The sequence below is a fragment of the Hylobates moloch genome, unplaced genomic scaffold (genome assembly GCF_009828535.3).
Source record: "Hylobates moloch isolate HMO894 unplaced genomic scaffold, HMol_V3 SCAFFOLD_5, whole genome shotgun sequence".
Classification (NCBI taxonomy): Eukaryota; Metazoa; Chordata; class Mammalia; order Primates; family Hylobatidae; genus Hylobates; species Hylobates moloch.
The window spans coordinates 98,960,175-98,986,037 of NW_026652280.1; the positions used below are offsets into that span (position 1 = coordinate 98,960,175).

Here is a 25,863-nt window from a genome sequence, read left to right on the forward strand (position 1 = left end):
CACGCCTGGCTAATTTTTTGTATTTTTAGTAGAGACGGGGTTTCACCCTGGTCTCGATCTCCTGACCTCGTGATCTGCCCGCCTCGGCCTCCCAAAGTGCTGGGATTACAAGCGTGAGCCACCGCGCCCGGCCAAGCCCGTTCTTTCTCTTTCTTCCCTTCTTCCTTTCTTTCTTCCTTCCTTCCTTTCTTTCTTTCTTTCTTTCTTTCTTTCTTTCTTTCTTTCTTTCTTTCTTAGATAGAGTTTTGCCTCTTGCTGCTCAGGCTGGAGTGCAATGTAGCGATCTCGGCTCACTGCAACCTCTGCCTCTTAGGTTCAAGTGATTCTCCTGCCTCAACCTCCCAAGTAGCTGGGATTACAGGCGCCTGCCACCACGCCTGGCTAATTTTTGTATTTTTAGTAGAGACGGGGTTTCATCATGTTGGTCAGGTTGGTCTCTAACTCCTGACCCACTCACCTCGGCCTCTCAGAATGTTGGGATTACAGGCGTGAGCCACTGTGCCCGGCCTAGCCCCTTCTTTAAACATTTCTCTTTCTTTCTTTTTTTTTTTCTTTTTTTTGAGACAGAGTTTCACTCTTGTCGCCCAGGCTGGAGTGCAGTGGCACAATCTTGGCTCACTGCAACCTCTACTACCCGGATTCAAGTGATTCTCCTGCCTCAGCCTCCCGAGTAGCTGGGGTTACAGGCGCCTGCCACTGGGATTACAGGGGCCTGCCACAGCGCCCAGTGAATTTTTTGTATTTTTAGTAGAGACGGGCTTTCACCATCTTGGCCAGGCTTGTCTTGAACTCCTGACCTCGTGATCCACCTGCCTCAGCCTCCCAAAGTGCTGGGATTACAGGTGTGAGCCACTGCACCCGGCCTTTTCTTTCAACATTTAACACATAAGTTGGCTTTTTTTGAAGTATGTTGTTGTCATTTAGTGACACATCTCTAAATATTTACAATTTTTGTTGAAATGTTAGGCAGGGAAGAAGAACCACATTGTTCCACAGGGAAGAAGAACCACATTGTTCCACAGGGAAGAAGAACCCCAGAGAGTTTCATAGTTCACAGGGAAGAGGAACCGCAGAGTTTCATGTGCTGGAGTAGAAAGCAGGTGTATGAGTTCCACAATGGGACAGGGTTAAGGCAATGTACTGGTCCTGGAGTGTTTCCCTGTTGGGTTTATTTTCTTTAACCTGTCTTTGTGTCAAAATGAGATTTCACGTTCCTCTTAAAACATGCCATTTGAATACTGTGTTTTTGGCATTGTCCAAGGAAGACTGAAAACTTGTAGCATGAATAATGTATTTTTTTCACTTAAAATCTTGTGACCATATTAAATTGTATTACTTGTAAGAGACTGTGACGTTTCCTGTTTTAAGATAGAATACAAAGCTGTTGGCCAGGCGCGGTGGCTCACGCTTGTAATCCCAGCACTTTGGGAGGCCGAGGCGGGCGGATCACGAGGTCAGGAGATCGAGACCACGGTGAAACCCCGTCTCTACTAAAAATACAAAAAATTAGCCGGGTGTGGTGGCGGGCGCCTGTAGTCCCAGCTACTCAGAGAGGCTGAGGCAGAATGGCATGAACCTGGGAGGCAGAGCTGGCAGTAAGCCGAGATCGCGCCACTGCACTCCAGCCTGGGTGACAGAGCGAGACTCCGTCTCAAAAAAAAAAAAAAAAAAAAAAAGCTTTCCTTTGATACATTAAATGGTGCTGACGAAAGGAAATTTTTTAAAAAAAGCAAAAACTGGTTTAGTGGCTCCGCCCTTGAAAGAGATCAGCTGAACCCGAGTCATGTGACCCTCTGGCACCTCCTCCGTCGGCCGAATTGCGGCCGTATGTGCGGCTCTGTGGAGCGTGGCTGGGGTTGGGGGCACTGTGCCCCCAGCCCCCTGCTCCTTTGGACTCTACTTCTGTTTGCAGCCCCATTTGGCCTGCTGGGGGAGAAGACCCGCCAGGTGAGGGCCCTGGGGCTACAGCGATAGAAGTTTCAGGAAATGCTACCCTTGCAGGGTGGCTGGAACCCGGCATCCAGGGGCTAGGGGTGGAGGGTGGCTGCCAAGAGGAGGGTTCTTCAACCTGGAGGGTGTGGGAGATGGTCATGGGTTACGGAACGGGATTGTGGAGTAGGGCGAATGTGAGGGTGAATGTGAGGGGTCACCCCGACTCAGCCCTGGGTGACCCAGGTCCAGGCAAGTGTTGAATGTTTTCTCTTCCCAGCCCTGTGCCCTGACCTGCCCACCAGGGTCAGGGGAGTCCTGGCTGTACCCTCTACCTTACCCCTTTTCATCCTGCCCCTTACTCCAGGGTTCCCTCAGCTCCTGCACACATTCCTCTTGTCTAGTCCCCAAGATCCCATCCTTTCTCCAGCACTTTCCAAGCTCCCCTCCCCTCAAGCTTCTGTTTTGCCTGTGTCTCTCCTTGATCCTGTTCCCTCAACCCTCCACTACTCCATGTTCCAGGTGTCTCTGGAGATCATCCCTAACTGGCTGGGCCCCCTGCAGAACCTGCTTCATATCCGGGCAGTGGGCACCAATTCCACACTGCACTATGTGTGGAGCAGCCTGGGGCCTCTCGCAGTGGTGCTGGTGGCCACCAACACCCCCCACAGCACCCTGAGTGTCAACTGGAGCCGCCTGCTATCCCCTGAGCCTGATGGGGGCCTGATGGTGCTCCCGAAGGACAGCATTGAGTTTTCTTCTGCCCTTGTTTTTACCAGGGTGAGGAGGTTGGGAGAGAACCAAGGAGAAGAGTGCAGAGGAGAGAGTTCATCCCAATTAGAGGGTGGAACTAAAGACTGGGGGTGGGTGAAATAGACTCAGATATGAAAGCCTTGGTAGGAGGTGAGTGGGAGGTGTGGTCTCGGGAGAAAAACGGAGGCAAGCCCAGTTCCACCCCACCCCCACCCTCCAGCTGCTTGAGTTTGACAGCACCAACGTGTCCGATACGGCAGCAAAGCCTCCGGGAAGACCATATCCTCCATATTCCTTGGCCGATTTCTCTTGGAACAACATCACTGCTTCACTGGATCCTGCCACCCTGAGTGCCACATTTCAAGGCCACCCCATGAACGACCCTACCAGGACTTTTGCCAATGGCAGCCTGACCTTCAGGGTAAGGCATGGGAAATCAGAAAGAGCTCAAAAAGGCTGATTTGTGAGGGTGGGATTTAATGATGGAGGTGGCCCTTAAGCACAGGCATCCAGCTATTTCCCACACCTCCCATGCTTCTTCCTTCCTAGGTCCAGGCCTTTTCCAGGTCCAGCCGACCAGCCCAACCCCCTCGCCTCCTGCACACAGCAGACAGCTGTCAGCTAGAGGTGGCCCTGGTTGGAGCCTCTCCCCGGGGAAACCGTTCCCTGTTTGGGCTGGAGGTAGCCACACTGGGCCAGGGCCCTGACTGCCCCTCAATGCAGGAGCAGCACTCCATCGACGATGAATATGCACCGGCCGTCTTCCAGGTCAGGCTTCCTGAAGAGAGGCAGATGGGTGAGGAATGTAGGTGGGACACCATTGGGACCTAAAACTTATTCAACCATTTGCCATTTAGCAACACTTTCTTTGGGTCGTTTAAGAGCTAGGCACTGTGCTAATGAATCTGACCCAGTCTCCGCCCTCAGTGGAGACAGACAGGAAGTGCAATATGACTTACACTGGCAGGTGGAGATCTGCAAGGGGCCTGGGGGCCAAGAGAAGGGCTGAGTCCAGACTTGGAGGCTTGGGAAACAACTCAGTCCTCACCCAGTCGAACTCCCCATTTTTACAGAGGAAGGATTGAGGCCCTGCCTAGGACTCAGGACTCCTGCTGCTAGTCACAGAATAAGGCTGGGAGAGGCAGGGAAAATAGGGTTGGGCACAGGATGGTCCTCTTTACCCTCCCTTGTTTGCCTTTCTTCCCAGTTGGACCAGCTGCTGTGGGGCTCCCTCCCATCAGGCTTCGCACAGTGGCGACCAGTGGCTTACTCCCAGAAGCCGGGGGGCCGAGAATCAGCCCTGCCCTGCCAAGCTTCCCCTCTTCATCCTGCCTTGGCATACTCTCTTCCCCAGTCACCCATTGTCCGAGCCTTCTTTGGGTCCCAGAATAACTTCTGTGCCTTCAATCTGACGTTCGGGGCTTCCACAGGCCCTGGCTACTGGGACCAACACTACCTCAGCTGGTGAGAACAAAGGCTTGGGCTGGGGACTTGGGGAGTTGAAGTGGACAAAGGCTGAGCCTCCCAGCCTTTCCTCCTAAGCCCACTTACCTCTCTCTCTCTGCTCGCTCTAGGTCAATGCTCCTGGGTGTGGGCTTCCCTCCAGTGGACGGCTTGTCCCCACTAGTCCTGGGCATCATGGCAGTGGCCCTGGGTGCCCCAGGGCTCATGCTGCTAGGGGGCGGCTTGGTTCTGCTGCTGCACCACAAGAAGTACTCAGAATACCAGTCCATAAATTAAGGCCCGCTCTCTGGAGGGAAGGACGTTACTGGACCTGTCTTGCTGTGCCTCAGAACTCCGGAGGTTGGAGCATCAAGTTCCAGCTGGCCCCTTCACTCCCCCGTCTTGCTTTTCTGTGGAACCTCAGAGGCCAGCCTCAACCTCCTGGAGACCCCCAGGTGGGGCTTCCTTCATACCTTGTGGGGGGGACTTTGGAGGCAGGCGGGGGACAGGGCTATTGATAAGGTCCCCTTGGTGTTGCCTTCTTGCATCTCCACACATTTCCCTTGGATGGGACTTGCAGGCCTAAATGAGAGGCATTCTGACTGGTTGGCTGCCCTGGAAGGCAAGAAAATAGATATTTTTTTTTCACAGGGCTCCAGTCTCTTGACGTGTGTTGTTGGGCTGGGCTTGGGCTGGTTCCAGGGAATACTAGGGCTGAAAGATGGGCTTGGAAGGCAAGTTCCTGTTTGAGGCTCCATTTCCTTGCTGTGGAACCAAGGAACCTGCCAGCCCCGCTCCACCAGGTAGAGCTGGGAGGTTTCTATCGTCATCTGAATTAAACAGGGAAGGGACACTCGAGACTGGGGGACAAACAGGAAGAAAGAGCCAGCAAAGACTGGTAGTAATTTATTGTTACACACACACACTCACACTAGGTTAACATCAACCACCGCACCATCCAGGCACTCCCCAGCCACCACGTGTGGGCACAAACACATACACACCCCTCTTGGGAGGCAGATTTCCCTGTCTGCTCCCCTCTTCCCATGGGAGAGGCATGCCTTCTGGGCAGTTTAAAGGTGGGAAGTTACAGGGGCCTAAATAGGTGAAAGAGCAGCAGCTCTGGACTGGCCAACTGTAAATAGTAAATAAGCCAGTCAATGGAGGGTCCTGAATCCAGATCCCCAGGATGGTTTTCACCAAACACCACAGTCCCATTTGATGTGATGCCCAGTCTCTATCCTTAAGGCATTTCCAGCATCCCTGAGGCGCTCTGCTTAGACAACTGGCACAGAATTGGTCAGGGCTTTGGCTGTGGCTCTGCCTCCTGCCTCATGGGAAGCTGGGGAGTGGAGCAGAGACCAGCATTAGGGAGCCTTGTGGCAGTGGTAGGAGGCTGCTCAGGAAGGAGCTGTGCCTCTCCCCTGGTCGTGGCCCCATGCCCTCAGCATCCTTAAGAAACACGGCTCTCCACCTTTTTCCCTCAAGAAAACTAAGTCCATCCCTTATGACTGTGTCGGGCCCCAAAGGTGAAGGGCAGCTCCGGCAAGGGGAGAACTCTGATTGATTGGAGTCCCTGTTGGGGCAGTAGCAGGGTTCCACCCACGGCGGTCCTAGGCCTGGGGGCGAAGTCCAGGCCTGGCCACAAGGTTCAAAGACGTGTCAGACCCACGCCGCTACCCCCTACTCCGAGGGCGAGGGCGGAGCGGCTCAGCCCCAGGGGCGGGGCCTGTAGTCGGAGGCCGAGCGGGCGTGGTCCGGATAGTCCAGGCGGCTCTCGGTGGCAGTGAGCATGCGCTCCGGCTCTACCACGAACATGTAGTAGAGGTTCCACATCAGCATCGACAGCAGCGGCAGAAACGTCAGGCCATAGCCGAAGCCTCGGAAGGAGCGGCCCACGGCGAAGGTCAGCCAGTAGATCAGCCTATGGGGGCAAGAAAAAGGTCAGGCTACTTTCGAGGGAAGGGCGTCAGCCGATTGGCAATAGGCTAACGGTTGGGGGAGTAGATAGGGGAGGCAGATGCAGTTGGTGGGTATGGCTGGTACTTCCAAATACAGCCAAAGTTTATGCATTTAACATGTATTAGGCACAGGGCTAATTACTATAAGTGATTGATTTTGACTTCCCCACATCTTTATGAAGTTGAGTATGTTATTCCTTTCCCTCTTTTATTTACTTTTCGATTTATTTTTATTTTTTTAGAGACATGGTCTTGCTATGTTGCCAGTCTGGGCTCAAACTTCTGGCCTTGAGTGATTCTCTCACCTCAGACTCCTGAGTAGCTGGGATTACAGATGCGAGCCACCACACCTGGCTGTACAAACTTTAAAATGTTTGAGCAAATTCAATGAGTATAGTAAAATATCTTCCTCCCTTTACCGATTCCCACCCTATTCTCCCCCACCCCCATCCCAGACATCAATATTATGGTTTCTTGTGCACTGAGTGATTTTTTATTTATTTGTTATTATTATTATTTTTTTTTTAGACGGAGGCTCGCTCTGTCACCCAGGCTGGAGTGCAGTGGCGCGATCTCAGCTCACTGCAACCTCCGCCTCCCGAGCAGCTGGGACTACAGGTGCCCACCACGACGCCTGGCTAATTTTTTATATTTTTAGTAGAGATGGGGTTTCACCCGAGATGGTCTCAATCTCCTGACCTGATGATCCGCCTGCCTTGGCCTCCCAAAGCGCTGGGATTACAGGCATGAGCCACCGCGCCTGGCCTATTTTTTGTTGTTGTTGTTAGAGATGGGGTCTCTGTCAGCCAGGCTGGAGTGCAGTGGCAGCCCCCAACTCCTGGGCTCAGGCAGTCCTCCCACCACAGCCTCCCAAGTAGCAGGGACTACAGGTATGTGCCGCCATGCCCAGCTGATTTTTAAAATTATTTTTGTAGAGATGAGGGTCTCGAACTCCTGGCTTCAAGCAATTCTCCTGCCTCGACCTCCCAAAGTGCTGAGATTACAGGTGTGAGCCACCATGCCCAGCAGATTTTTTTTTTTTTTTTCTTAAAGACCAGTGTGCTTTTCTTGGAAAAAGAAGAAGAAAAGAGGAAAGAAGAAAGAAGAAGAAAGAAAGAAAGGAGGAAGAAGGGGGGAAAAGGAAGAAGGAAGAAGAGCCAGTGTGATAGTACATTGAGTGATTTTTTAAAAAGTGCATATATGAGCAAAAAGTTATTTTTCCCTTTTTTGAAGTATGGCAGCATACTATATAGACTGTTCTCTGCATGTTTATTTTTCCCCCATTTAATATATCCTGGAGATCATTTTATATCAATATAAAAATGGTTTTCTCATTCTTTTATAGCTACAGTGTGTTCCACTGTATTTATCCTTTTGCAGATGAAGAAACTAAGATTCCAAGGGGTTAAGTAAGACTGGTCCAAGATCACACATCTGGGAAATAGCAAAGCCATGATTTGAACCCAAACCTGTTTATTACCTTCCCTTCTGCCAATGTGAGGGACAGAGGTAAAGAGGAGAGCAAAGAAGCCACCTCCAGGAGGGCTTGAAGCCCAGAGGATGGGTCAGCCACAGATTTCGTGGAAGATTTGTTCAATACTCACCCCTCAATGGAGGGAGGGGAGAGCAACTTCCTCTTAATATATGAAGGATCACTTATTACATAATTCATGTGCCTCTATTCTTTTTTACCTGTGAAAGGGAGGGAAAAGTAACTGCTGCTTCTCTTCTGCACTAGGAAACAGCATAGCATAATGAACCCTTACCAAGTACCAGATTGTTTTTTTTTTTTGTTCTTGTTGTTTTATTTTTTGAGACAGAGTCTCGCTCTGTTGCCCAGGCTGGAGTGCAGTGGCCCCATCTCGGCTCACTGCAAGCTCCGCCTCCCAGGTTCATGCCATTTTCCTGCCTCAGCCTCCCGAGTAGCTGGGACTACAGGCACCCACCACCATGCCCGGCTAATTTTTTATTTTTATTTTTAGTAGAGACGCAGTTTCACCATGTTAGCCAGGATGGTCTCGATCTCCTGACCTGGTGATCTGCCCGCCTTGGTCTCCCAAAGTGCTGGGATTACAGGCACCCGCCACCACACCCGGCTAATTTTTTGTATTTTTATTAGAGATGGGGTTTTACCGTGTTAGCCAGGATGGTCTCGATCTCCTGACCTCATGATCCATCTGCCTTGGCCTCCCAAAGTGCTGGGATTACAGGTGTGAGCCACCACGCCCGGCCCCAAGTACCAGATTGTTTTAAGCACTCTACATGAATTAACTCATTTAATCCTCATAACAACCTCATTTTACAGATGATGAAACTGAGGCACAAACTGCTTAATGAACTTGTCCATGGTAAAGAAGAAAGGACCCTGGATAAGAGAGGGAAAGGACCTGGATTCTAGTCCTGCCACTATTGCCGACTGACCTGAGCAACTAACTCTTTTCCCCTAATCTGTTGTGATTTTCCCTTTGTAAAATGGGAAGTCTGGACCAGACGATCACTGACTCTTCCTTTAGCTCCCTGATGATTTTTACTGCTTAAGCCAACTTCTGAGACCAGTATTCCCCAAGAGTTTGAGATGGGAGGCTGAGTTACATGAGCAGGAACATATTTATTTTGGGAAAACCTACTGGGAGAAAATGCAAGGCTGCATGATGGTCAGGAGGCTGGTGGGACAACTGACTGCTGGACCACAACCAGAAGTGACAGGAAGACTAATTTTAGCTCAATAGGAAGAATATTTTATTTTAGCAAGCTACCTGGAATCCTGTATCAAAAGTAACAAGAGCAGGCCAGGTGTGGTGGCTCACACCTGTAATCTCAGCACTTTGGGTGGCCAAGGTGGGTGGATTATCTGAGGTCAGGAGTTTGAGACCAGCCTGGCCAACATGGTGAAACCCTGTCTGTACTAAAAATACAAAAAAAATTAGCTGGGCATGGTGGCTCACACCTGTAATCTCAGCTACTCGGGGGGCTGAGACAGGAAAACTGCTTGAGCCCGGGAGACAGAGGTTGTAGTGAGCCAAGATTGAGCCACTGCACTCCAGCCTGGGTAACAGAGTAAGACACCATCTCAAAAAAAAAAAAAAAAAAAAAAAAAGGAACAAGAGCGTATGTATTAGGGAAAATGGAAAGAAAAGACCTGCATTTGGGTTAAGAAATTCAAAGGTGCCCTCTAGATTAACAGTAGTTCATGTGAAAATACCCCTAAGGATTTTTTTTTTTTTTTTTTTTGAGACAGAGTCTCACTCTTTTGCCCAGGCCAGACTGCAGTGGCGCTATCTCGGCTCTTGGGTTCACGCCATTCTCCTGCCTCAGCCTCCCGAGTAGCTGGGACTACAGGTGCCCGCCACCGTGCCTGGCTAATTTTTTTGTATTTTTAGTAGAGAGGGGGTTTCACTGTGTTAGCCAGGATGGTCTCGATCTCCTGACCTCGTGATCCGCCCGCCTCGGCCTCCCAAAGTACCCCTAAGGATTTTAGGTGATGGCAAAGTCTGAATGAAAGGAGAGTAAGGCCCAGGCGCAGTGGCTCACGCCTGTAATCCCAGCACTTTGGGAGGCTGAGGCAGGCAGATCACCTGAGGTTAGGGGTTCAAGAACTGCCTGGCCAATATGGTGAAACCCCGTCTCTACTAAAAATACAAAAAATTAGCTGGGCCTGGTGGTGGGCGCCTGTAATCCCAGCTACTCGGGAGGCTGAGGCAGGAGAATCACTTGAACCCAGTAGGTGGAGATTGCAGTGAGCTGAAATTGTGCCATTGTACTCTCCAGCCTGGGCAACAAGAGTGAAATACTGTCTCAAAAAAAAAAAAAAAAAAAAAAAAAGGAGAGTAAGAAGGCTGCGAGGAGAGCTCACACGTCCTTGGTTTGTATGAAGAAAAAGATAGTACCGGCCGGGCGCGGTGGCTCAAGCCTGTAATCCCAGCACTTTGGGAGGCCGAGGCGGGCGGATCACGAGGTCAGGAGATCGAGACCATCCTGGCTAACACAGTGAAACCTCGTCTCTACTAAAAATACAAAAAATTAGCCGGGTGTGTTGGCGGGCGCCTGTAGTCCCAGCTACTCGGGAGGCTGAGGCAGGAGAATGGCGTGAACCCGGGAGGCGGAGCTTGCAGTGAGCCGAGATCGCGCCACTGCACTCCAGCCTGGGGCACAGAGCAAGACTCCGTCTCAAAAAAAAAAAAAAAAAAAAAAAAAAAGAAAAAGATAGTACCCTCACCAGGGCCCTCCCCTCATTGACAAATAGGAAGAGAAGGACAGTACCTTCAACCAGGGCCCCCAACCTTGACAGGCAGAAGTTTCTTCCCAGGACAATGAAGAAACCACGGCCATTTTGCAAAGTAGACACTAGCGGGACAGGGTGTTAGAGTGCGGGGATTGAGAGGTCGTGTCAAATATCTAAATTTGTCCTAGGCAATTCTGGAGGTCAGAATCTGGGCAAAAATGTTTAGTGTAGTATAAAGAACTGTCTAACAATTAGGACCTTTAAAAATGGAAAAAGACGGGTTTATATGAAGAACTGAGGCTGGAAGCAGTAGCATATGCCTGTAATCAGCACACTGGGAGGTTGAGGCAGGAGGACTGCTTGAGGCTGGGAATTTGAGACCAGCCTGGGCAACATAGTGAGACCTCATCTCTATTTTTTATTTTATTTTAATTAATTATTTCTTTATTTGTTTGAGACGGAGTCTCACTCTGTCACCCAGGCTGGAGTGCAATGGTGCAATCTTGGCTCACTGCAACCTCCACCTCCCAGGTTCAAGCGATTCTCCTGCCTGAGCCTCCTGAATAGCTGGGATTACAGATGCCCACCACCACACCCAGCAAATTTTTTTTATTTTTAGTAGAGCTGGGGTTTCGCCTTATTGGCCAAGCTGGTCTCGAGCTCCTGACCTTGTCATCCACCCACCTCAGACTCCCAAAGCGCTGGGATTACAGGCATGAGCCACTACACCTGGCTATTTATTTTTTTGAGATGAAGTCTAGCTCTGTCGTCCAGGCACGATCTTGTGTCATTGCAATCTCCGCCTCCTGGACTCAAGTGATTCTCCTGCCTCAGCCTCCTGAGTAGCTGGGACTACAGGTGTGCACCACCATGCCCAGCTAATTTTTGTATTTTTAGTAGAGACAGGGTTTCACCATGTTGGCCAGGCTGCTCTCAAACTCCTGACCTCAAGTGATCTGCCACCTCAGCCTCTCAAAGTGCTGAGATTACAGGCTGAGCCACTGCACCCAGCCTTGTCTCTATTTTGAAAAAATATATCTATTTTTAAGTTGTACATTTGGTCACAGGGGGTGTTCAACTAGAGACCAACACAGCTACTTGACCAGATTGCCACCGGAGTGGCTGCAATGGGTGCATTGATCTAGATGACACCTGAAAGCCTTCTTGTTCCACATGGTTATATGTGTCTCTGAAATCGGCTTCCATCTGCTGACCAGCTGAGGTAAGGTACAAGACAGAAGGTGGACTTATCTCCCCAGGGCACACATTTGGGCCAGTGTAGAATCTGGAAAGCTCCTGACCCTGGCTCTCCAGACATTCAGATGCCTAGGTTCTCTAGCACCATCCCTTCTCCCATGCCCCACCCCCTGCCCCAACTTACCGGGAGATGGCAAAGAGACCAGTGAGCAGAGGAAGCAGTTTGAGGGTATCCTGGGGCAGGTAAGTGGAAAGCACAGCCAGGTTGAAGAAGTAGAGGATAAAGAGCTGGACCGACTGGGCCACATATCGCCGGTGGATCTCCACCTCCTGCCGTGGCTCCCCAAAGGGCCGAAGGGCAGAAAAGCATAACAGACTCAGCCCGTACACCAGGATCCCTGGGTGGAGTTGGGAAACACAGGGTAGGGTCAGAAAAGGCAGGGAAAGGGTGCAAGAGGCAGTAAGCTGGGGGCAGGTTCACTGTGGGCAGTGCATGGGCTCTACACGGTGGGGTGGAGGTGGTCCTGGGAGGAGATGGGCATGCAGACTGGCAGGGGGTGGGAGACCCTGAGGGGCCCAGGCCAAGTGAAGGGAAACCCTCCTGCTCCCCACACCAGGCAGGCCCTGCCCTCCTCAAGTCCACTTCCCGATGCCCCCTTTCTTCTCACAAGCTCACCCAGCACAATGGGGAAGGTGGCAAAGACCCCGCAGCGCAGTGTGTAGATCAGGCGGGAACTCATGGTGGGCAGCCGTGGGACATCAAACGGCAGGAAGGCATATGCCCCGTATAGTAGGCAAGGGAAGAGGATGAGTGCGGCTCCCACGGAGGCCACAGCCCTTAGCCACTCACGGTCTCCACAGCTCCCGCAGCCCCCACAGGAACAGCTAGGTGGCCTCACCACTGCCTCAGCCCACTTGCGCTCAGTGGGGTCGGGGTGAGTGGCCCGGGGGGGCATGAAGGTTCGGCACTCGCCCTTGCCTGCCTCACAGCGCACGATAAGGTCTTCTTGGGGCTGCCGCTCAATGCACTGTAGGTCAATAGGCACGAAGGCACGGGCCGCTTTCTCAGGCAGTAGGTTGGCATCATCTTTGGGCAGCTCTTCTAGCTTGGTAAGTGGTTCTGACTCATGGGGCTCTGGTTCAATGTCCCGCCAGCCAGGGGGATCCGGGAACGGAGCACTGGGCTGAGGGCCAGTCCCCCAGGGCAAGGTGGCAGCCTCGCTTACTGTGCTGTCTAGACCATCCTCAGCCCCCTCTATGGCTGTGGGAGATCCAGCTGAAGACCCCACTCTGAGGGACTCAGCTCCCAGGGATTCGGCCTCACCTTCCCCTTCTGGCTGCCGGCCATTGGGAACCAAGGCCTGGGGTGAGCTCTTCTCTGGGGAATCAGACCTCTTCAATTCCAGCAGGGCCAGGGTCTCCTGTTCTGTCATTCTGGGGCCTCAGTTCTGGTATCTACCACAAGATCATGTCATCCTGCAGGGAGCAGAGGAAAGCTCTGTCAGAAACTCCTGTCTTCTTGTTATTAGGACAGGTTGACAGAACTCATACTCTCCAGGGCAACTGGCTTCATGGGTTTTGGCCCCTTCTGGAGCCTTAGGGAGAACGTGGTACAGAGGAAGACACTGAAACAGAGGGAGGAGGGAAGGAAGTGAGCAGCTGAAATGGAGGCACCCTTTCGACATCAAATGCCATCCAACAGGAGAGGGTGAGTCAAGGGACACAGGCCCTGGCAGCTGTGGCCTCAGTCAGCCTCCACCCACGCCTTCTATGCCCCTCCACCAAAACCCCTGGAGTCATGGCCACTCTAATGCAGGAATACGAGGCAGAAGAGGTGTCTAGAACTTTGCCAAGTTTCTTTCCCACCGATGATCTTGCTGTAGACGGAGAAGCTTCCCCTCCACTGTCCCATCTCCCCTTCTCCCTACACATCCCTGCTTGGAACCCTCCTGCATTCCAAGTGAGACCAGTGATTTGCCAACTAATCTGACCCAAAGAGCTGGCAGTTCCAGGCACCCTCTTCCTTCATTGGTACTTGGTCAGTTCCCAAACTCCTCACTAGCCCACCTCATCCATCTCTGCAGGGCCTGGGTCTGTTATTCCGATATTTAGGTCTGATCATGGTTGTTTTCTATGCCTTCTCTCCTGTCTTTCTCTCCTCCCTGCTGCCCTCCATCTCATTGCTTCTGGATGGGACTGATTCCCTTCCTTCATCTCAAGGGCCCTCCAAACCTTGCAGTTTAGACCCATGACATCCTCTTACTTTCCATATGGAGTGGAGGGTCCCCAGCGTCCATCCATCCGTCCGTCCGGGAAGGAGCTGCCCAGCTACCTGCTGGCTCTGCAAGTATTTCTCTCTGTCTCCCTCCCTTTACCTGTGTCTCAAAACCTGTCTGACCAGAGCAGGTGGGGCCCAGATTAAAGGGGCAGGCCCCGCCCTGCTGAATCTGCCGACAAAAAAAAGCATTACAGGAGGATGTCATCCTTTCTGAAAGTTGGGATGCAGCTGGGCAAAGGGGTAAGTTCACATTCTAGGCACCTGGAATGTGTAAGAGCTCGCAGCTCAGGAAAGCAGAGGGAGAAAAGTGGATTTGTGCAACAAAGGGTGCTCGGAGTAGGCTGGGATACCCAGAAATGGAATTTGTACACTTATTCATTCAGTAAATATTTACTGGACACCAATTATTAGCTAGGAACTGTTCTAGGCAGACACAGAAGAGAACAAGATGGCAGTCGAGGTCTCTGCCCTTGAGAAGCTTATGTTCTATTGGAGTAACAGATAATGAAGAAGCCTAGCAACTAAATCAATTAGACAATTTTAATAGGAAAGACCTCTTTGGTAAGGTAATATTTGAGCTGAAACCTGATGGGAAATCAGGAATATGAGTGTTACAGGCAGAGGAACATTAAGTGAAACACCAATGGATGGGAAAGACTTAGGCTGTTTCAGGAACAGAAAGAAGGTGGGTGGTTGGAGCCAGGAGCATAGCGGTAGAAGGGCAATTTATGTTCTCATTACAATTCATACACAGGCAAAAACAACAACAACAACAACAAAACAAACCACCCTTGCTTTTTAACTTAGGTTTTAAGCTAAAACAAGACAAAGCCGTCACGCTCCTAGCTGTGAGCCCACCTGCCCTGATTTCCAATGTGAGGATCAGGAGATAGAAACGTGAGGGACTAGCTTCTCATTTCTATGAGTCCTTATCCCTAAAGTCATTTGAGCTTTGTGAGGGCAGGGATAGTGTCTAGCTTGCTCACCTCTGTGTGTCTAGAATCCTGCACTGTGGCTGGAAGACGGCAGTTCAATAAATGTTACTGGCTGCTAAGAGATAGATATGCAAGCTGGAAATCTTTGGGAGGAGAGCTGAAGGTCCGAGACGCTTGTACAAGTCATTTCTTCCGGGGCTTTACTCCTACGTGATGCTCGGCCCTTTCCAAGGAAACTTTCACATGCACTTTTTGTTTGTTTAAATTATGGGGGGAAAGGGAAAGCTGGAGTCACTCTAACCAGTAATCTGAAAGAGGCTTGGCTCAAACGGGGAGGCGGGAAAGGGGCAGAAGGATGGACTAAATGACCATTGTAGGACAAAGCAGTCACGCTCCTAGCCGTAAGCTCACCTGCCCTGATCCAGTTAAGCTTTGGCCGCCTCAGTGGGTACACTGTCCGTTCTCTGATAGCTTTGCCAATAAAGTTTTTCGCAAGGGTTTGGAGAAGCCGGAAAGACGCCATGCTGCCCAGAGTTAGTTCTGGCAACTTCCCGGGAGGGAAAACGAGTTTCGCGAGATTTGGTAGCAGCAGGCCACTGGTCCGCAACTGTGCGGCTGCCATCGCGAGATTTGGCAGGCGGAGGAGGAGCTGTCGCGGGCAGCCGCCTCACAGCGATGGCGGCCGAGCAGGGCCGGTGGCGGCGGCGGCTGCGGCTACGGCCGGAGACGGCAGTGGTGGTGGTAGTGGTGGGTGGCGGGGGCCTGTGACCGGGAGCTGCCCCCGGACCCGGGCACCATGAGCCAAGGCCCCCCCACAGGGGAGAGCAGCGAGCCCGAAGCAAAAGTCCTCCACACTAAGCGGCTTTACCGGTGAGAGGGGCCAGGGCGTGAGAGCAGCCGCCGAGGGAAGTGGGGAGACGGCGAGGGGCGGGGCCTCCCGGGCAGGCGGGGCCCGGGTGTCAGGGTGAGGTGCGGGCGAGGAAGGAGGGTGCAATTTTGGAGGCGGGGCGGGGTCCCGTAGTAACTCGGGATGGAACTGAAAGGAGGAATTGGGTGGGTGGGAGGTTTGGAGGGAAGCACGTGGAGGAATCCCCTCTGCAGTGAGCTTGCTTGGGGCGGGCACTAAGCTTTGTGGAGTTGGGCTAATAGGGTGGGAATTGAAGGCTGGAATGGTTGGGTAGGTGAAGGTGGGGTCACAGGTGTAGAAAAACCCGGAAGGGAACGGTGCTTGGAATCCTGTGGGATTTACAAGGAAGAGTCTTGGACTGAAGTCCGTGGAGCTAGGTTCAGGTCCGTCCCTTGCCACTCTCAAACGGTGTGACCTTGGGCCTCAGTTTCATAATCCTTAAAAAGAAAGATTTGAATTGGATGTGCTCCGAAGTCCCATACGGCTCTAATTTTGAGGAGTCCGAATGAGAAAGTCTTGGCCTGGAAGGGTCACGAACGACTTTGTGTCCAGAGCGTTCTTGGGATTTGGGAGGCAATTCCGGGCACCTGGGGACTCCTGAGTCCTGCCTTCCTCCCAGCCTCATGACTGTAGTCTCTTGCCAGGCAACTTCCGTTCCTGGTTTCTGATTTCCATAATGCCACCCACGCTCCACAAGTCACATCTTCAGCCCTTCAGCCCTCTGTTGGGAACAGGCCCGAATGAGCTCTTCCCATCAAAGGTGGAGAATTTGTTGTGTAGGTCAACTAGAACATGGGCTGCACAACTGGGTCAAAATAGGATGACGCGTGGAAACTGAGTTTTGTGCCTTCTACTACAGAGTAGAGTTTGGGGTTTTCATTTAGCTCAGGCTTTATAGAACACGGATGTTTGCATGAGAAGACGACCCTCAGAGCCTTGGCCACATTTTGGCGGTGAAAGAGTCAAGAGCATGTTTTCTTTTCCTCTTTGAGTAGGCATCCTGCCTTCTCTGGCTTTGTAAGCCAGAGGCAGAGGGGAGTATAGGCTGCTCCAAAAATAGAACAGTGATTCAATCTAGAGGCCCCTGAGCTCCCACTATGGGCTGCCCCAAGCAGTCCCCAGGCGGGTGAGGAGTTGGCTGGGGGTGGCACGTGTGCCTCATCATGCTGCCGAGTGTCAGTGCTGCCTGTCAGACAGAGCGTGGGCAGTGTCTGCAATATTCCTTGTCTCCAGTTTTTGGGGATGGCTCTGGTCATCCTTCCGGTTGTTGTCAAATGTAGTTCTTAAACCACTATATTCGCAGGACTAACCTAAGCTGATGTGTTTGCCTGTGTGGCTTACCTATGTGCACATGGGTATCTGCCTGTAATTGTGTTGTTGGCTTTGAGCAGGGTAGAGGCAGCCAATCACTGTTTTTATAATTTATTATAGCAATGGTGATCAGTGGAAGGAACTAGGAGGAAAGTCTGATTTCTCTGCTTAAGATAAGTGTGTTGTTAGACTATGGACTTGTCACTCTGAGCTTCAGAAATTTGGGGAACTCCCACACCTAGCTGTTTATGGATATGAAATTCTGAAATATTTTAAGTCAGAAGAAAGGGCAGCAGGAGAAAGGAGCCTGGAAGCACCAATTAATTAATTAGGCCAATTCATTAGTTATTTGTTTTTAAAAACATTTTTGTTTTTGCTAGGCCCGGGAGTACAATAGTGAATGAAACACACGGCTAGATTTTGTAGTTTTTGTTCTAAGAGAGATTATAGTTTAGTGGAGGAGCTTATGATCTGATGGAAAATGAGAAAAAAGTGGTGAGCCCTCTCATATTTAAGCGTTTGCAATTAGAACTTCCTAGAATGGTGGTTATTTACCTTCTTTTGGATTAAGGATATAAGGAGAGCTGTGGAGCTTGTCTATAAAAATGTACACTCCCATTAGCTCTTTCCATGGCACCAAAGATAAAAGCCCTACCCTAGGGACTGAGATGGTATAAAGTAAATCACTGGTGCTGCCCCTGGCATCGAGGTCCAGGTTGGCCAAAAGGGCTTGGCATCCATCTCTAGGCTGCCCAGTTTGAAGAAACATGATTGCTTGTGAGAAGGTATCGATTACCATCCCACCCACTCTGCTGGGTGCTGGCAGTCACTTCACCCTGTGTGGGGCAGCGTAGTAGTGTGCCTCCTGAGCCACCACCACAGGGTGCCAACTGTTGTGGCCCACTTTCCCTGGCCCGGGAGCACCTCTTGGTTTGTTTGGGAATCTTCACTCTGTTTTTGTTGCTTTTGTGTCCACAGTTGTGCCTGATTCACATGTTCTTATAGCTCCTGCCTGATGTCCTCTGGGTTTTACCCTTCCAGATATGAGACCTACCTCTGGGACTTCTTGGCCATCCATTGTAGAGTTTCTGTGGCTTTTTCTTTGCTGTGATGACAGACTTACCTCTTAGTGCCTGGAGTCTCCCCCTCAGCCTTAGAACAAGAAGGATGGAGACTAACACTTGGAGTGATTACTATATACCAGGCACTGTTATGGGTGCTTTATGTATTAGCTAATTTAATCCTCACAAAGTAGGTAATAATATTCCCATTTTATGGTTGGGTGAAGTGAGATGTAAGGAAGTTAGGTATTTTGCCCAGGACCACATAGCTGGTAAGAAGTAGAGCTAAGATTTGAATCCAGGTGGTCTGGTTTCATGCCTACACTTCTAACCACTATGTTCAACAAATAATTCCTTCAGCAGAATCTAGGCTTACCAGAATCTTGCTTACAGCTAAGCAGCCAAGGAGCTCCCTCTACTTTCCCATCATACCCCACAATTCCATAGTAGAATTTTATACTAGAAATGCCTTTCCTTTATGTCAGGGATAATAAGGCCTTATATAATAATTTATTCATTCCACCATTATTGAATGTTTACCATATACCAGAGCGATATATAAATTATTATTTAATCCTCACAATGGTTCTCTGAAGTAGCTATTATTATCTTCGTTTTTATTGATGTGGTAACTAAGGCTTTAAAAGGATGGGTAATTTGCCCAAAGGCACAGAGTAAGACACAGCCAGGGTTCAAACCCTAGATTTTCTGCCTGGCATCACAGTGTGTGCTCTTACCACTGGGAGAGTCGACCTTACCATATCACAGAGTTTCTCTACTTTGACACTGTTGACATTTTGGGTAGGGTAATGCTTTATTGTGGTGGGCTGTCCTGTGCATTCCAGGAGATTTAAAGCACCCACTAAATGCCAGTGGCAACCCTCTTTCCCCCCAGTTGTGATGACTCTAAATGTTTCTACCATTGCCAAATGTCCCCTGGTGGGCGGGGGGTGGGGAGGGGCAGGGGTTACTGTAACAAGATGGAGACTGTGTTCACCTTGTTTTGTACAGAGCTCAGCCTGCAGCATTTTCCTTTTTTCCTCACCCCAATTCTGTAGCTCTTCCTCTAGAATCAGTGTCCCAGCATCATCCTCCGTGGACCATGCATATGGCTGAGGGGATATTTGCCTGTATTTCCCTGCAGGGCTGTGGTGGAGGCTGTGCATCGACTTGACCTCATCCTTTGCAACAAAACTGCTTATCAAGAAGTATTCAAACCAGAAAACATTAGCCTGAGGAACAAGTAAGCTAGAGACTCTAAACCACAGATCCTTACTGTTTCCCTGCCTATCTCTACCAGAAACCTTCTCAGATATATAAACACGTGCTCTGTTTTACCTGCTGACCTCATGGTACCTTAATAGTCTCTGAAATCTCTGGCCTTCCTAAGAGAGGAAATAGGATCCCTCACTCCGTCTGCAGGTTTTACATCTAATAGACTGGTGCCATAAAGTAGCACAGTCTCTACATCTAAAAAGTAGAGTAAAATAAAATAAAAAGAACGGCATTCGAGGCCGGGCACAGTGGCTCACATTTGTAACCCCAGCACCTTGGGAGACCAAGGCACAAGGAACACTTGAGCCCAGGAGTTTGAGACCAGACCTGGCAACATAACAAGACCCCGTCTCCACAAAAAAATTAAAAAATTAGTTGAGTATGGTGCCGCACACCTGTAATCCCGCACACCTGTAGTTAGGCTGAGGTGGGAGGATCATTTGAGCCAGAGGTTCAAGTTTATGGTGAACTATGATCCCGCCACTGCCACAGAGTGAGTGAGACCCTGTCTCAAAAAAAAAAAACAAAAAAAACCCAAAAATACATTTAAGTCAAGGGAGTCGGCCATACTGCATAATGAAGGGAAAAACGGGATAAAAAGGCAGAAAAAAAGGGAGCGAAGTGTGCAAAGGGAAAAAATGAGGATTATTAGAATATTTAGTGTTTCGTGCTTCTATCTTTTGGGGCTCCCACTGCCTTCCTAGGCTGCTGTTGTGCTGGGTCATATTGACCCTGCATGTCTCTTGGGAAGCACAGAGATTTGTTGGTGGGGTGTTGGCACACGACTCCTTGCCCTCAGTTCTTATGTCCTCACTCCAAGGGATGGGCTGTCTCTCTCATGCTCCTCTACACCCTCCCAGGCTGCGTGAGCTCTGCGTCAAGCTTATGTTCCTGCACCCAGTGGACTATGGGAGAAAGGCTGAGGAGCTGCTGTGGAGAAAGGTATACTATGAAGTTATCCAGCTTATCAAGACTAACAAAAAGGTAAGGGGAGGTCCTTGTCTAAAGAGGGAAAGCCAAGGAAGGAAGAGACAGCTAGGAAAGTGGGTGCAGAACATGGTTGGAGGTAGGGGAGCCTAGAAAAGATGGCAGAAAGAGGCTGGGCACGGTGGCTCATGCCTGTAATCTCAGCACTTTGGGAGGCTGAGACAGGCAGATCTCCTGAGGTTGGGAGTTCGAGAACAGCCTGACCAACATGGATAAACGCCATCTCTACTAAAAATACAAAATTAGCTGGGCGTGGTGGTGCATGCCTGTAATCCCAGCTACTCGGGAGGCTGAGGCAGGAGAATCACTTGAACCCCAGAGGCAGAGGTTGTGGTGAGCCCAGATCACGCCATTATACTCCAGCCAGGGCAACAAGAACGAAACTCCATCTCAAAAAAAAAAAAAAAAAAAAAAGATGGCAGAAAGGAAGGAGGGAAAGAGTCAGATGTAATTAGGATTGGAGAAGGAGGGGAGCCTGGTCCAAGATGGGAAGACCAGAGAGTTAGAGCTAAGAGTATGAGAGTAACTTGTGAGTGAGAGTAGATGGAGATGAAGTTCCAGAGCCAAGTGAGATGAACAGGGTAAGGGAGGGCGAGTGTGACTCTGAGTTTATTGCTTAACCAGCCCCTTCCCTTTCACAATCTGTAGCACATCCACAGCCGGAGCACTTTGGAATGTGCCTACAGGACGCACCTGGTTGCTGGTATTGGCTTCTACCAGCATCTCCTTCTCTACATCCAGTCCCACTACCAGCTGGAACTGCAGTGCTGCATCGACTGGACCCATGTCACTGACCCCCTCATAGGTCAGTGGAACCTGAAAGGTGGACTTGAGCAGATTCTCATGCTTCTACCTCTGGCCTTATCCCTCAGGGTTCATGTAGCTTGTGACCCAGCCAGGCAGCGAGAGTTCTAGCAGAACTACATACAAATGGTTTATGAAGTTTGGATTTATCCAGACAATCATATGAGTTAGGGTAAAGATCTTAAGGAAGGAGAGAGGTCTGGGATTGTGGACTAAGGCAGAGGAGGGACAGAAAGACCTAGAGTAGGTCTGGCAATGGAAGGTGATATTAATAACATTTCTTTTCTTCTCCCAATTGAATTTAGCCAGCACCGTTTCTTTTGACTTTAGAGATTATTTCCCAATGTTTGATGAAAGTTTTGAAATCTTTAGATATGTTGGGAAAATTGTGGACAGTCTTTCAAGATAGTGCAAGTTCCCTTTCCACCAGCTGAGGTACTGGCAGCTATAATTTTAACTCCTTTTCTAGTTGTTAAGTTTTCTCTTCAGTTCAGCCATCCTTTAGAGCTCCTTCCCCCAGCTCTCTCTGCTCTCTCTGTCCCCTCCATCACCAAGACAGGCATTCTGGGTCGGAGATGGAGGTTGTGTCCTTGTCACCACGTGGAGGAATTCTGTGATCAGAAGCAGAGCACCTGTGTTTTATGCATTTAAAAACATCTAGACTGGGCACGGTGGCTCATGCCTGTAATCCCAGCACTTTGAGAGGCTGAGGCAGGTGGATCACCTGAGGTCAGGAGTTTGAGACCAGCCTAGCCAACATGGTGAAACTCCATCTCTTTTTTTTTTTTTTTTTTTTTTTTTTTTTTTTTTTTTTTTTTTGAGACAGAGTCTCGCTCTGTCACCCAGGCTGGAGTACAGTGGCGCAACCTCAGCTCACTGCAAGCTCCGCCTCCCAGGTTCACGCCATTCTCCTGCCTCAGCCTCCCAAGTAGCTGGGACTACAGGCGCCTGCCACTGCGCCCGGCTAATTTTTTGTATTTTTAGTAGAGACGGGGTTTCACCGTGTTAGTCAGGATGGTCTTGATCTCCTGACCTCGTGATCCACCCATCTCGGCCTCCCAAAGTGCTGGGATTACAGGCGTGAGCCACCACGCCCGGCCGAAACTCCATCTCTATTAAAAATATAAAAATTAGCTGGGCATGGTGGCATGCACCTGTAATCCCACCTATTCAGGAGGCTGAGGCAAGAGAATCGCCTGAACCCGGCAGGTGGAGGTTGCAGTGAGCCAAGATCACGCCACTGCACTCCAGCCTGGGTGACAGAGTGAGACTCTGTCTCAAAAAAAACAAACAAACAAACAAAAAAAAACCCAAACCTCTAGACCAGGCGTGGTGGCTCATGCCTGTAATCTCAGCACTTTGGGAGGCCAAGGCAGGAGGATTGCTTAAGGCCAGGAATTCAGGACCAGCCTGGGCAACATAGTGAGATCCTACATCATCTCTACAAAAAATAAAATAATTTAACTGGGCATGGTGGTGTGTGCATGTTGTCCTAGCTACTTGGAAGGCTGAGGCAGGAGGATCGCTGAAGCCCAGGATTTCGAGGCTGCAGTGAGCCATGATTTCATGATTTTATCGCTGGTACTCTAGCCGGGGCAATACAGAAAGACTTTCTCTCCAAAAAAAAAAAAACCACCACATTATCTAAAAGACAAGATTCTTCTGGGACCATGTCCGTAGGTTACCAGCTAGCTAGAAGGGTCCACAGCTTTACAAAAAAAGGTCACGTAAAAGGGTTAGTTCCCTGCCCGGGCGCGGTGGCTCGCACTTGTAATCCCAGCACTTTGGGAGGCCGAGGCGGGCGGATCACGAGGTCAGGAGATCGAGACCATCCTGACTAACACGGTGAAACCCCGTCTCTACTAAAAATACAAAAAATTAGCCAGGCGTGGAGGCGGGCGCCTGTAGTCCCGGCTACTCGGAGAGGCTGAGGCAGGAGAATGGCGTGAACCTGGGAGGCGGAGCTTGTGGTGAGCCGAGATTGCGCCACTGCACTCCAGCCTGGGCGACAGAGCGAGACTCCGTCTCAAAAAAAAAAAAAAAAAGGGTTAGTTCCCCAAACCACTTTAGTTTTTATGTTCACTGATGTTTTCTCCATTCAGCCAACTGAGAAGTATCTATAGAAAACATTAGGAATGGCTTTTCCGAATGGAAGCAACCCATCTGAGTGAGGCAGTAAGGTGGAATGGATAAGAGGACAGTCTCTGGAGCCTTTTGTATCCTAACTCTGCAGCTTAGCAGCTGTGTGACTTATTTCCTCAACTGTAAAATGGGAGTAATAAGAGTAACCTCATAGGGTTGCTGTGAGGATTAAGTTAATACTGTAGAATGCTTAGGCAAGTTTCTGGCACATGAGAAAACTGCCTCCCAAAGATCTCAAGCTCTCTGAAGTTACCAGGCAGTTTCTTGGAAGGGAGAGGTGAGTGCTCAGGCATATTTGGCTTTGGCCATCAGCAGCCTCAGGCAGGGCAAGCCCACTTTTCTCCTTCATGGGCAGACTCTCTCTCCAGTAGGCCGCCTTCTCTGTGGACCTCCACTAGGAGCATCTGCCTTAGCCTCATTCACATGTCTTTCTTTTTTTTTTCTTTTTTAAATTTTGTTGTTGTCGTTGTTTTTGCTTTTTTTTTTTAATTGGCGTCATTCACATTTCATTCTTGGGCAAGTTAGTTTCCCATATTTATCCCAAACCTTTTACCTTTATGTGTGTAACTTCTACCCAAGACACTCATGACCCTATTCATACTTGAAGCTCATCCCTTCCTCCTTTCTGGAAGCCTTCCTGTGATGACCTTCCCGCAAGGTGCCATCCTAGGTTGAGGGCCCTAGCCCTCCTTTTCCAGTTCCTTCCTGTCCTATAAATGAATCTGCCCATAAGTCTCTGACTCCCTGCATATGGCCACCTGTGATCCTCTGTGTCTCTCCCTGTGTCCTGGATGAGTGTGTCTCTGCCCTGGAAGACAATGTTCCAAGACTGGCCCTGGATTCTTAGTCTCTACATCTCGGAGGGGTATTTCCTCATAGGTGCGGGGAGGCAGAAGAATGGGCTCACAAATCTCTTTCTCTTTGTCTCATAGGATGCAAGAAGCCAGTGTCTGCCTCAGGGAAGGAGATGGATTGGGCACAGATGGCATGTCACCGATGTCTAGTGTACCTGGGGGATTTGTGTAAGAATTTGCACCTTTCATTTTCTCTATTTTGGGGTGCAGGACAGGCCCAGGCTGCTTCAGTTGTTGGTAACACCCATTACATGGTTGGAGAGCAGGAGGGATAGTTTGGCTTCTGATAACTTTTTCCCTCCCATCTGTTTCAGTGATTTCTTCTTTTCACTGCCCTTCCATGAGTCAGAGAGGATCAGTGAATACAGGAAAAAGGGAAATTTCTTTGAGCTTTGAGCAAATGAAGATAATAATTCTCTTTCAGTAGTGGGTTGGGAAGATTTTAATTTGATATTTTTCTTCTTTGAGTGTTTTTTTTTATCTTTATAGACTGCTAGGTGAATAGAAACTTCAGCACAGGGATTGAAATTAGACATCAAGGGAGACTTACCTTCCTAACAGATGTTTCTAAGGATGGAAAAGTACTCTTTTGCTTTATAGCCCCTGGGGCCTCTCGTCCTGATAGACAGTGGTTTCTCATTAGGCTGCTGGTGTGTGGCTGTTGGGTGCATTATCTCTTACTGACCTGGGTCTCCTATCCCTGCCCCGAGCCCACTCCTGGACCCCTCATGAGCAATGTGTGCAGAGAGTCAGCTGTTTCATATATGATGGACCAGAGTGTATTAGTAGTGTCTTCTCTGTGAAATTGAGCATTTGCATTTCAGAACTAAATATCAGAGGTCTTTGCAAGCATTTTATGTGTGCTGCAGCTCCCCTTCATTGGAAAGAGATTATCAAGAAGAGCCTGTTCAGGCTGGGCGTGGTGGCACGCATCTGTAGTCCCAGCTACTTGGGAGGCTGAGGCAGGAGGATCATTTGAACCCAGGAGTTGGAGACCAGCCTGGGTGACAGCAAGACCCCATCTCTAAAAAAAAAAAAAAAGAAAAGAAAACAAAGAGCTTATTTACTTCACAAACACTAAATATTCTTTACATTTTGAACCTACCAGCAAGGAAGATAGTTGAACAATTTGCCCATAGTCATGCAGATTTAGGACTGTGCCAGAGACCCCAGCAACCTGCCTCCTAGCTCAGGTACCTTCCTTCCAGGCTCTTGTTACAGCTCTCAAAGTGGACTCCCAGATGTGGGGGAGGGTTTTCTGAAACTTAAAATCATCGAGTTTCCCTTCGTTTTCTGTCTTGTGCAGCACGATATCAGAATGAATTAGCTGGCGTAAATACCGAGCTGCTAGCCGAGAGATTTTACTACCAAGCCCTGTCAGTAGCTCCTCAGATTGGTAAGTTGTCCCCAACTTGGGCCTCCGAATCCAGTAGGATTTTCCTAGGGAAGATGATGTTGTTGAGATGGCAGGCAGTTCATACTCATTTTCCCCAGCTCCTCTTCATTCTCAGCTCTCGTACTTCACCTTGTTTATACCTTTTCCCTCTTGTAACACACTCAGAAAATGGTGGAAGGGGAAGATAAATGGGAAGGTCTTGAACTAAGAAGGAGTGAGGCAGAGTCGAAGGAAAAGAGAAGATGGCTTTCCTCTCCCTGAGGTGTCTTGTAGAAAGAGGAGCACAATGAGATAAAGCATAAGACTCTATTACAGAGAGAGATGGGGATTTGCATGTAGAAACAAGCACTCAGAGCTGAGATAGAGGAGAGGGCTCCATGGAGTTCCATCAACCTTGGAGGAGCCATA

At 49.7% G+C, this 25,863-nt stretch overlaps 3 protein-coding genes across 9 annotated transcripts in view; 2 read left to right on the plus strand and 1 right to left on the minus strand.

The window, feature by feature from the left end:
• Nucleotides 1-1,793: 1,793 nt before the first annotated feature.
• On the plus strand, nt 1,794-7,129 carry GLMP (glycosylated lysosomal membrane protein). 2 transcript variants are annotated; one of them, XR_009213603.1, is made up of 7 exons: nt 1,806-1,947; nt 2,452-2,709; nt 2,903-3,103; nt 3,232-3,450; nt 3,890-4,146; nt 4,257-4,580; nt 7,022-7,129. XR_009213603.1 is itself a non-coding variant. In XM_032154160.2 (6 exons), the coding sequence occupies exons 1-6, from the start codon at nt 1,828-1,830 to the stop codon at nt 4,420-4,422; spliced, it is 1,221 nt and encodes a 406-aa protein (XP_032010051.1). In that variant the 5' UTR covers nt 1,794-1,827; the 3' UTR covers nt 4,423-4,778. The 2 variants fall into 2 exon arrangements, 1 of the variants encoding a protein (XP_032010051.1); XM_032154160.2 differs by lacking the exon at nt 7,022-7,129 and having other exon boundaries at nt 1,794-1,947; nt 4,257-4,778.
• TMEM79 (transmembrane protein 79) lies at nt 5,019-15,370 on the minus strand. Of its 3 annotated transcripts, XM_058439158.1 has the most exons (5): nt 14,770-15,010; nt 13,769-13,894; nt 12,182-12,981; nt 11,690-11,903; nt 5,019-6,049 (listed from the first exon to the last, which is right to left on the minus strand). In XM_058439158.1, the coding sequence occupies exons 3-5, from the start codon at nt 12,936-12,938 to the stop codon at nt 5,836-5,838; spliced, it is 1,185 nt and encodes a 394-aa protein (XP_058295141.1). In that variant the 5' UTR covers nt 12,939-12,981; nt 13,769-13,894; nt 14,770-15,010; the 3' UTR covers nt 5,019-5,835. The 3 variants fall into 3 exon arrangements, with proteins under 3 accessions (XP_058295141.1, XP_032010053.1, XP_058295142.1); XM_032154162.2 differs by lacking the exons at nt 13,769-13,894; nt 14,770-15,010 and adding an exon at nt 15,130-15,370; XM_058439159.1 differs by lacking the exons at nt 5,019-6,049; nt 13,769-13,894; nt 14,770-15,010 and adding exons at nt 7,699-7,778; nt 15,130-15,370.
• Nucleotides 11,420-25,863, plus strand: part of SMG5 (SMG5 nonsense mediated mRNA decay factor) — a 37,920-nt gene continuing 23,476 nt past the window's right edge. The window contains exons 1-6 of one of the 4 annotated variants that reach the window (XM_032154133.2): nt 11,420-11,530; nt 19,142-19,240; nt 20,133-20,256; nt 20,908-21,064; nt 24,138-24,227; nt 25,366-25,455. In XM_032154133.2, coding sequence (XP_032010024.1) covers nt 20,158-20,256; nt 20,908-21,064; nt 24,138-24,227; nt 25,366-25,455 — 436 coding nt within the window. In that variant the 5' untranslated portion in view covers nt 11,420-11,530; nt 19,142-19,240; nt 20,133-20,157. Of the gene's footprint in view, nt 11,531-15,350; nt 15,589-19,141; nt 19,241-20,132; nt 20,257-20,907; nt 21,065-24,137; nt 24,228-25,365; nt 25,456-25,863 lie in introns of those variants that run through there. The other 3 variants (XM_032154132.2, XM_032154131.2, XM_058439151.1) reach the window with 3 other exon arrangements.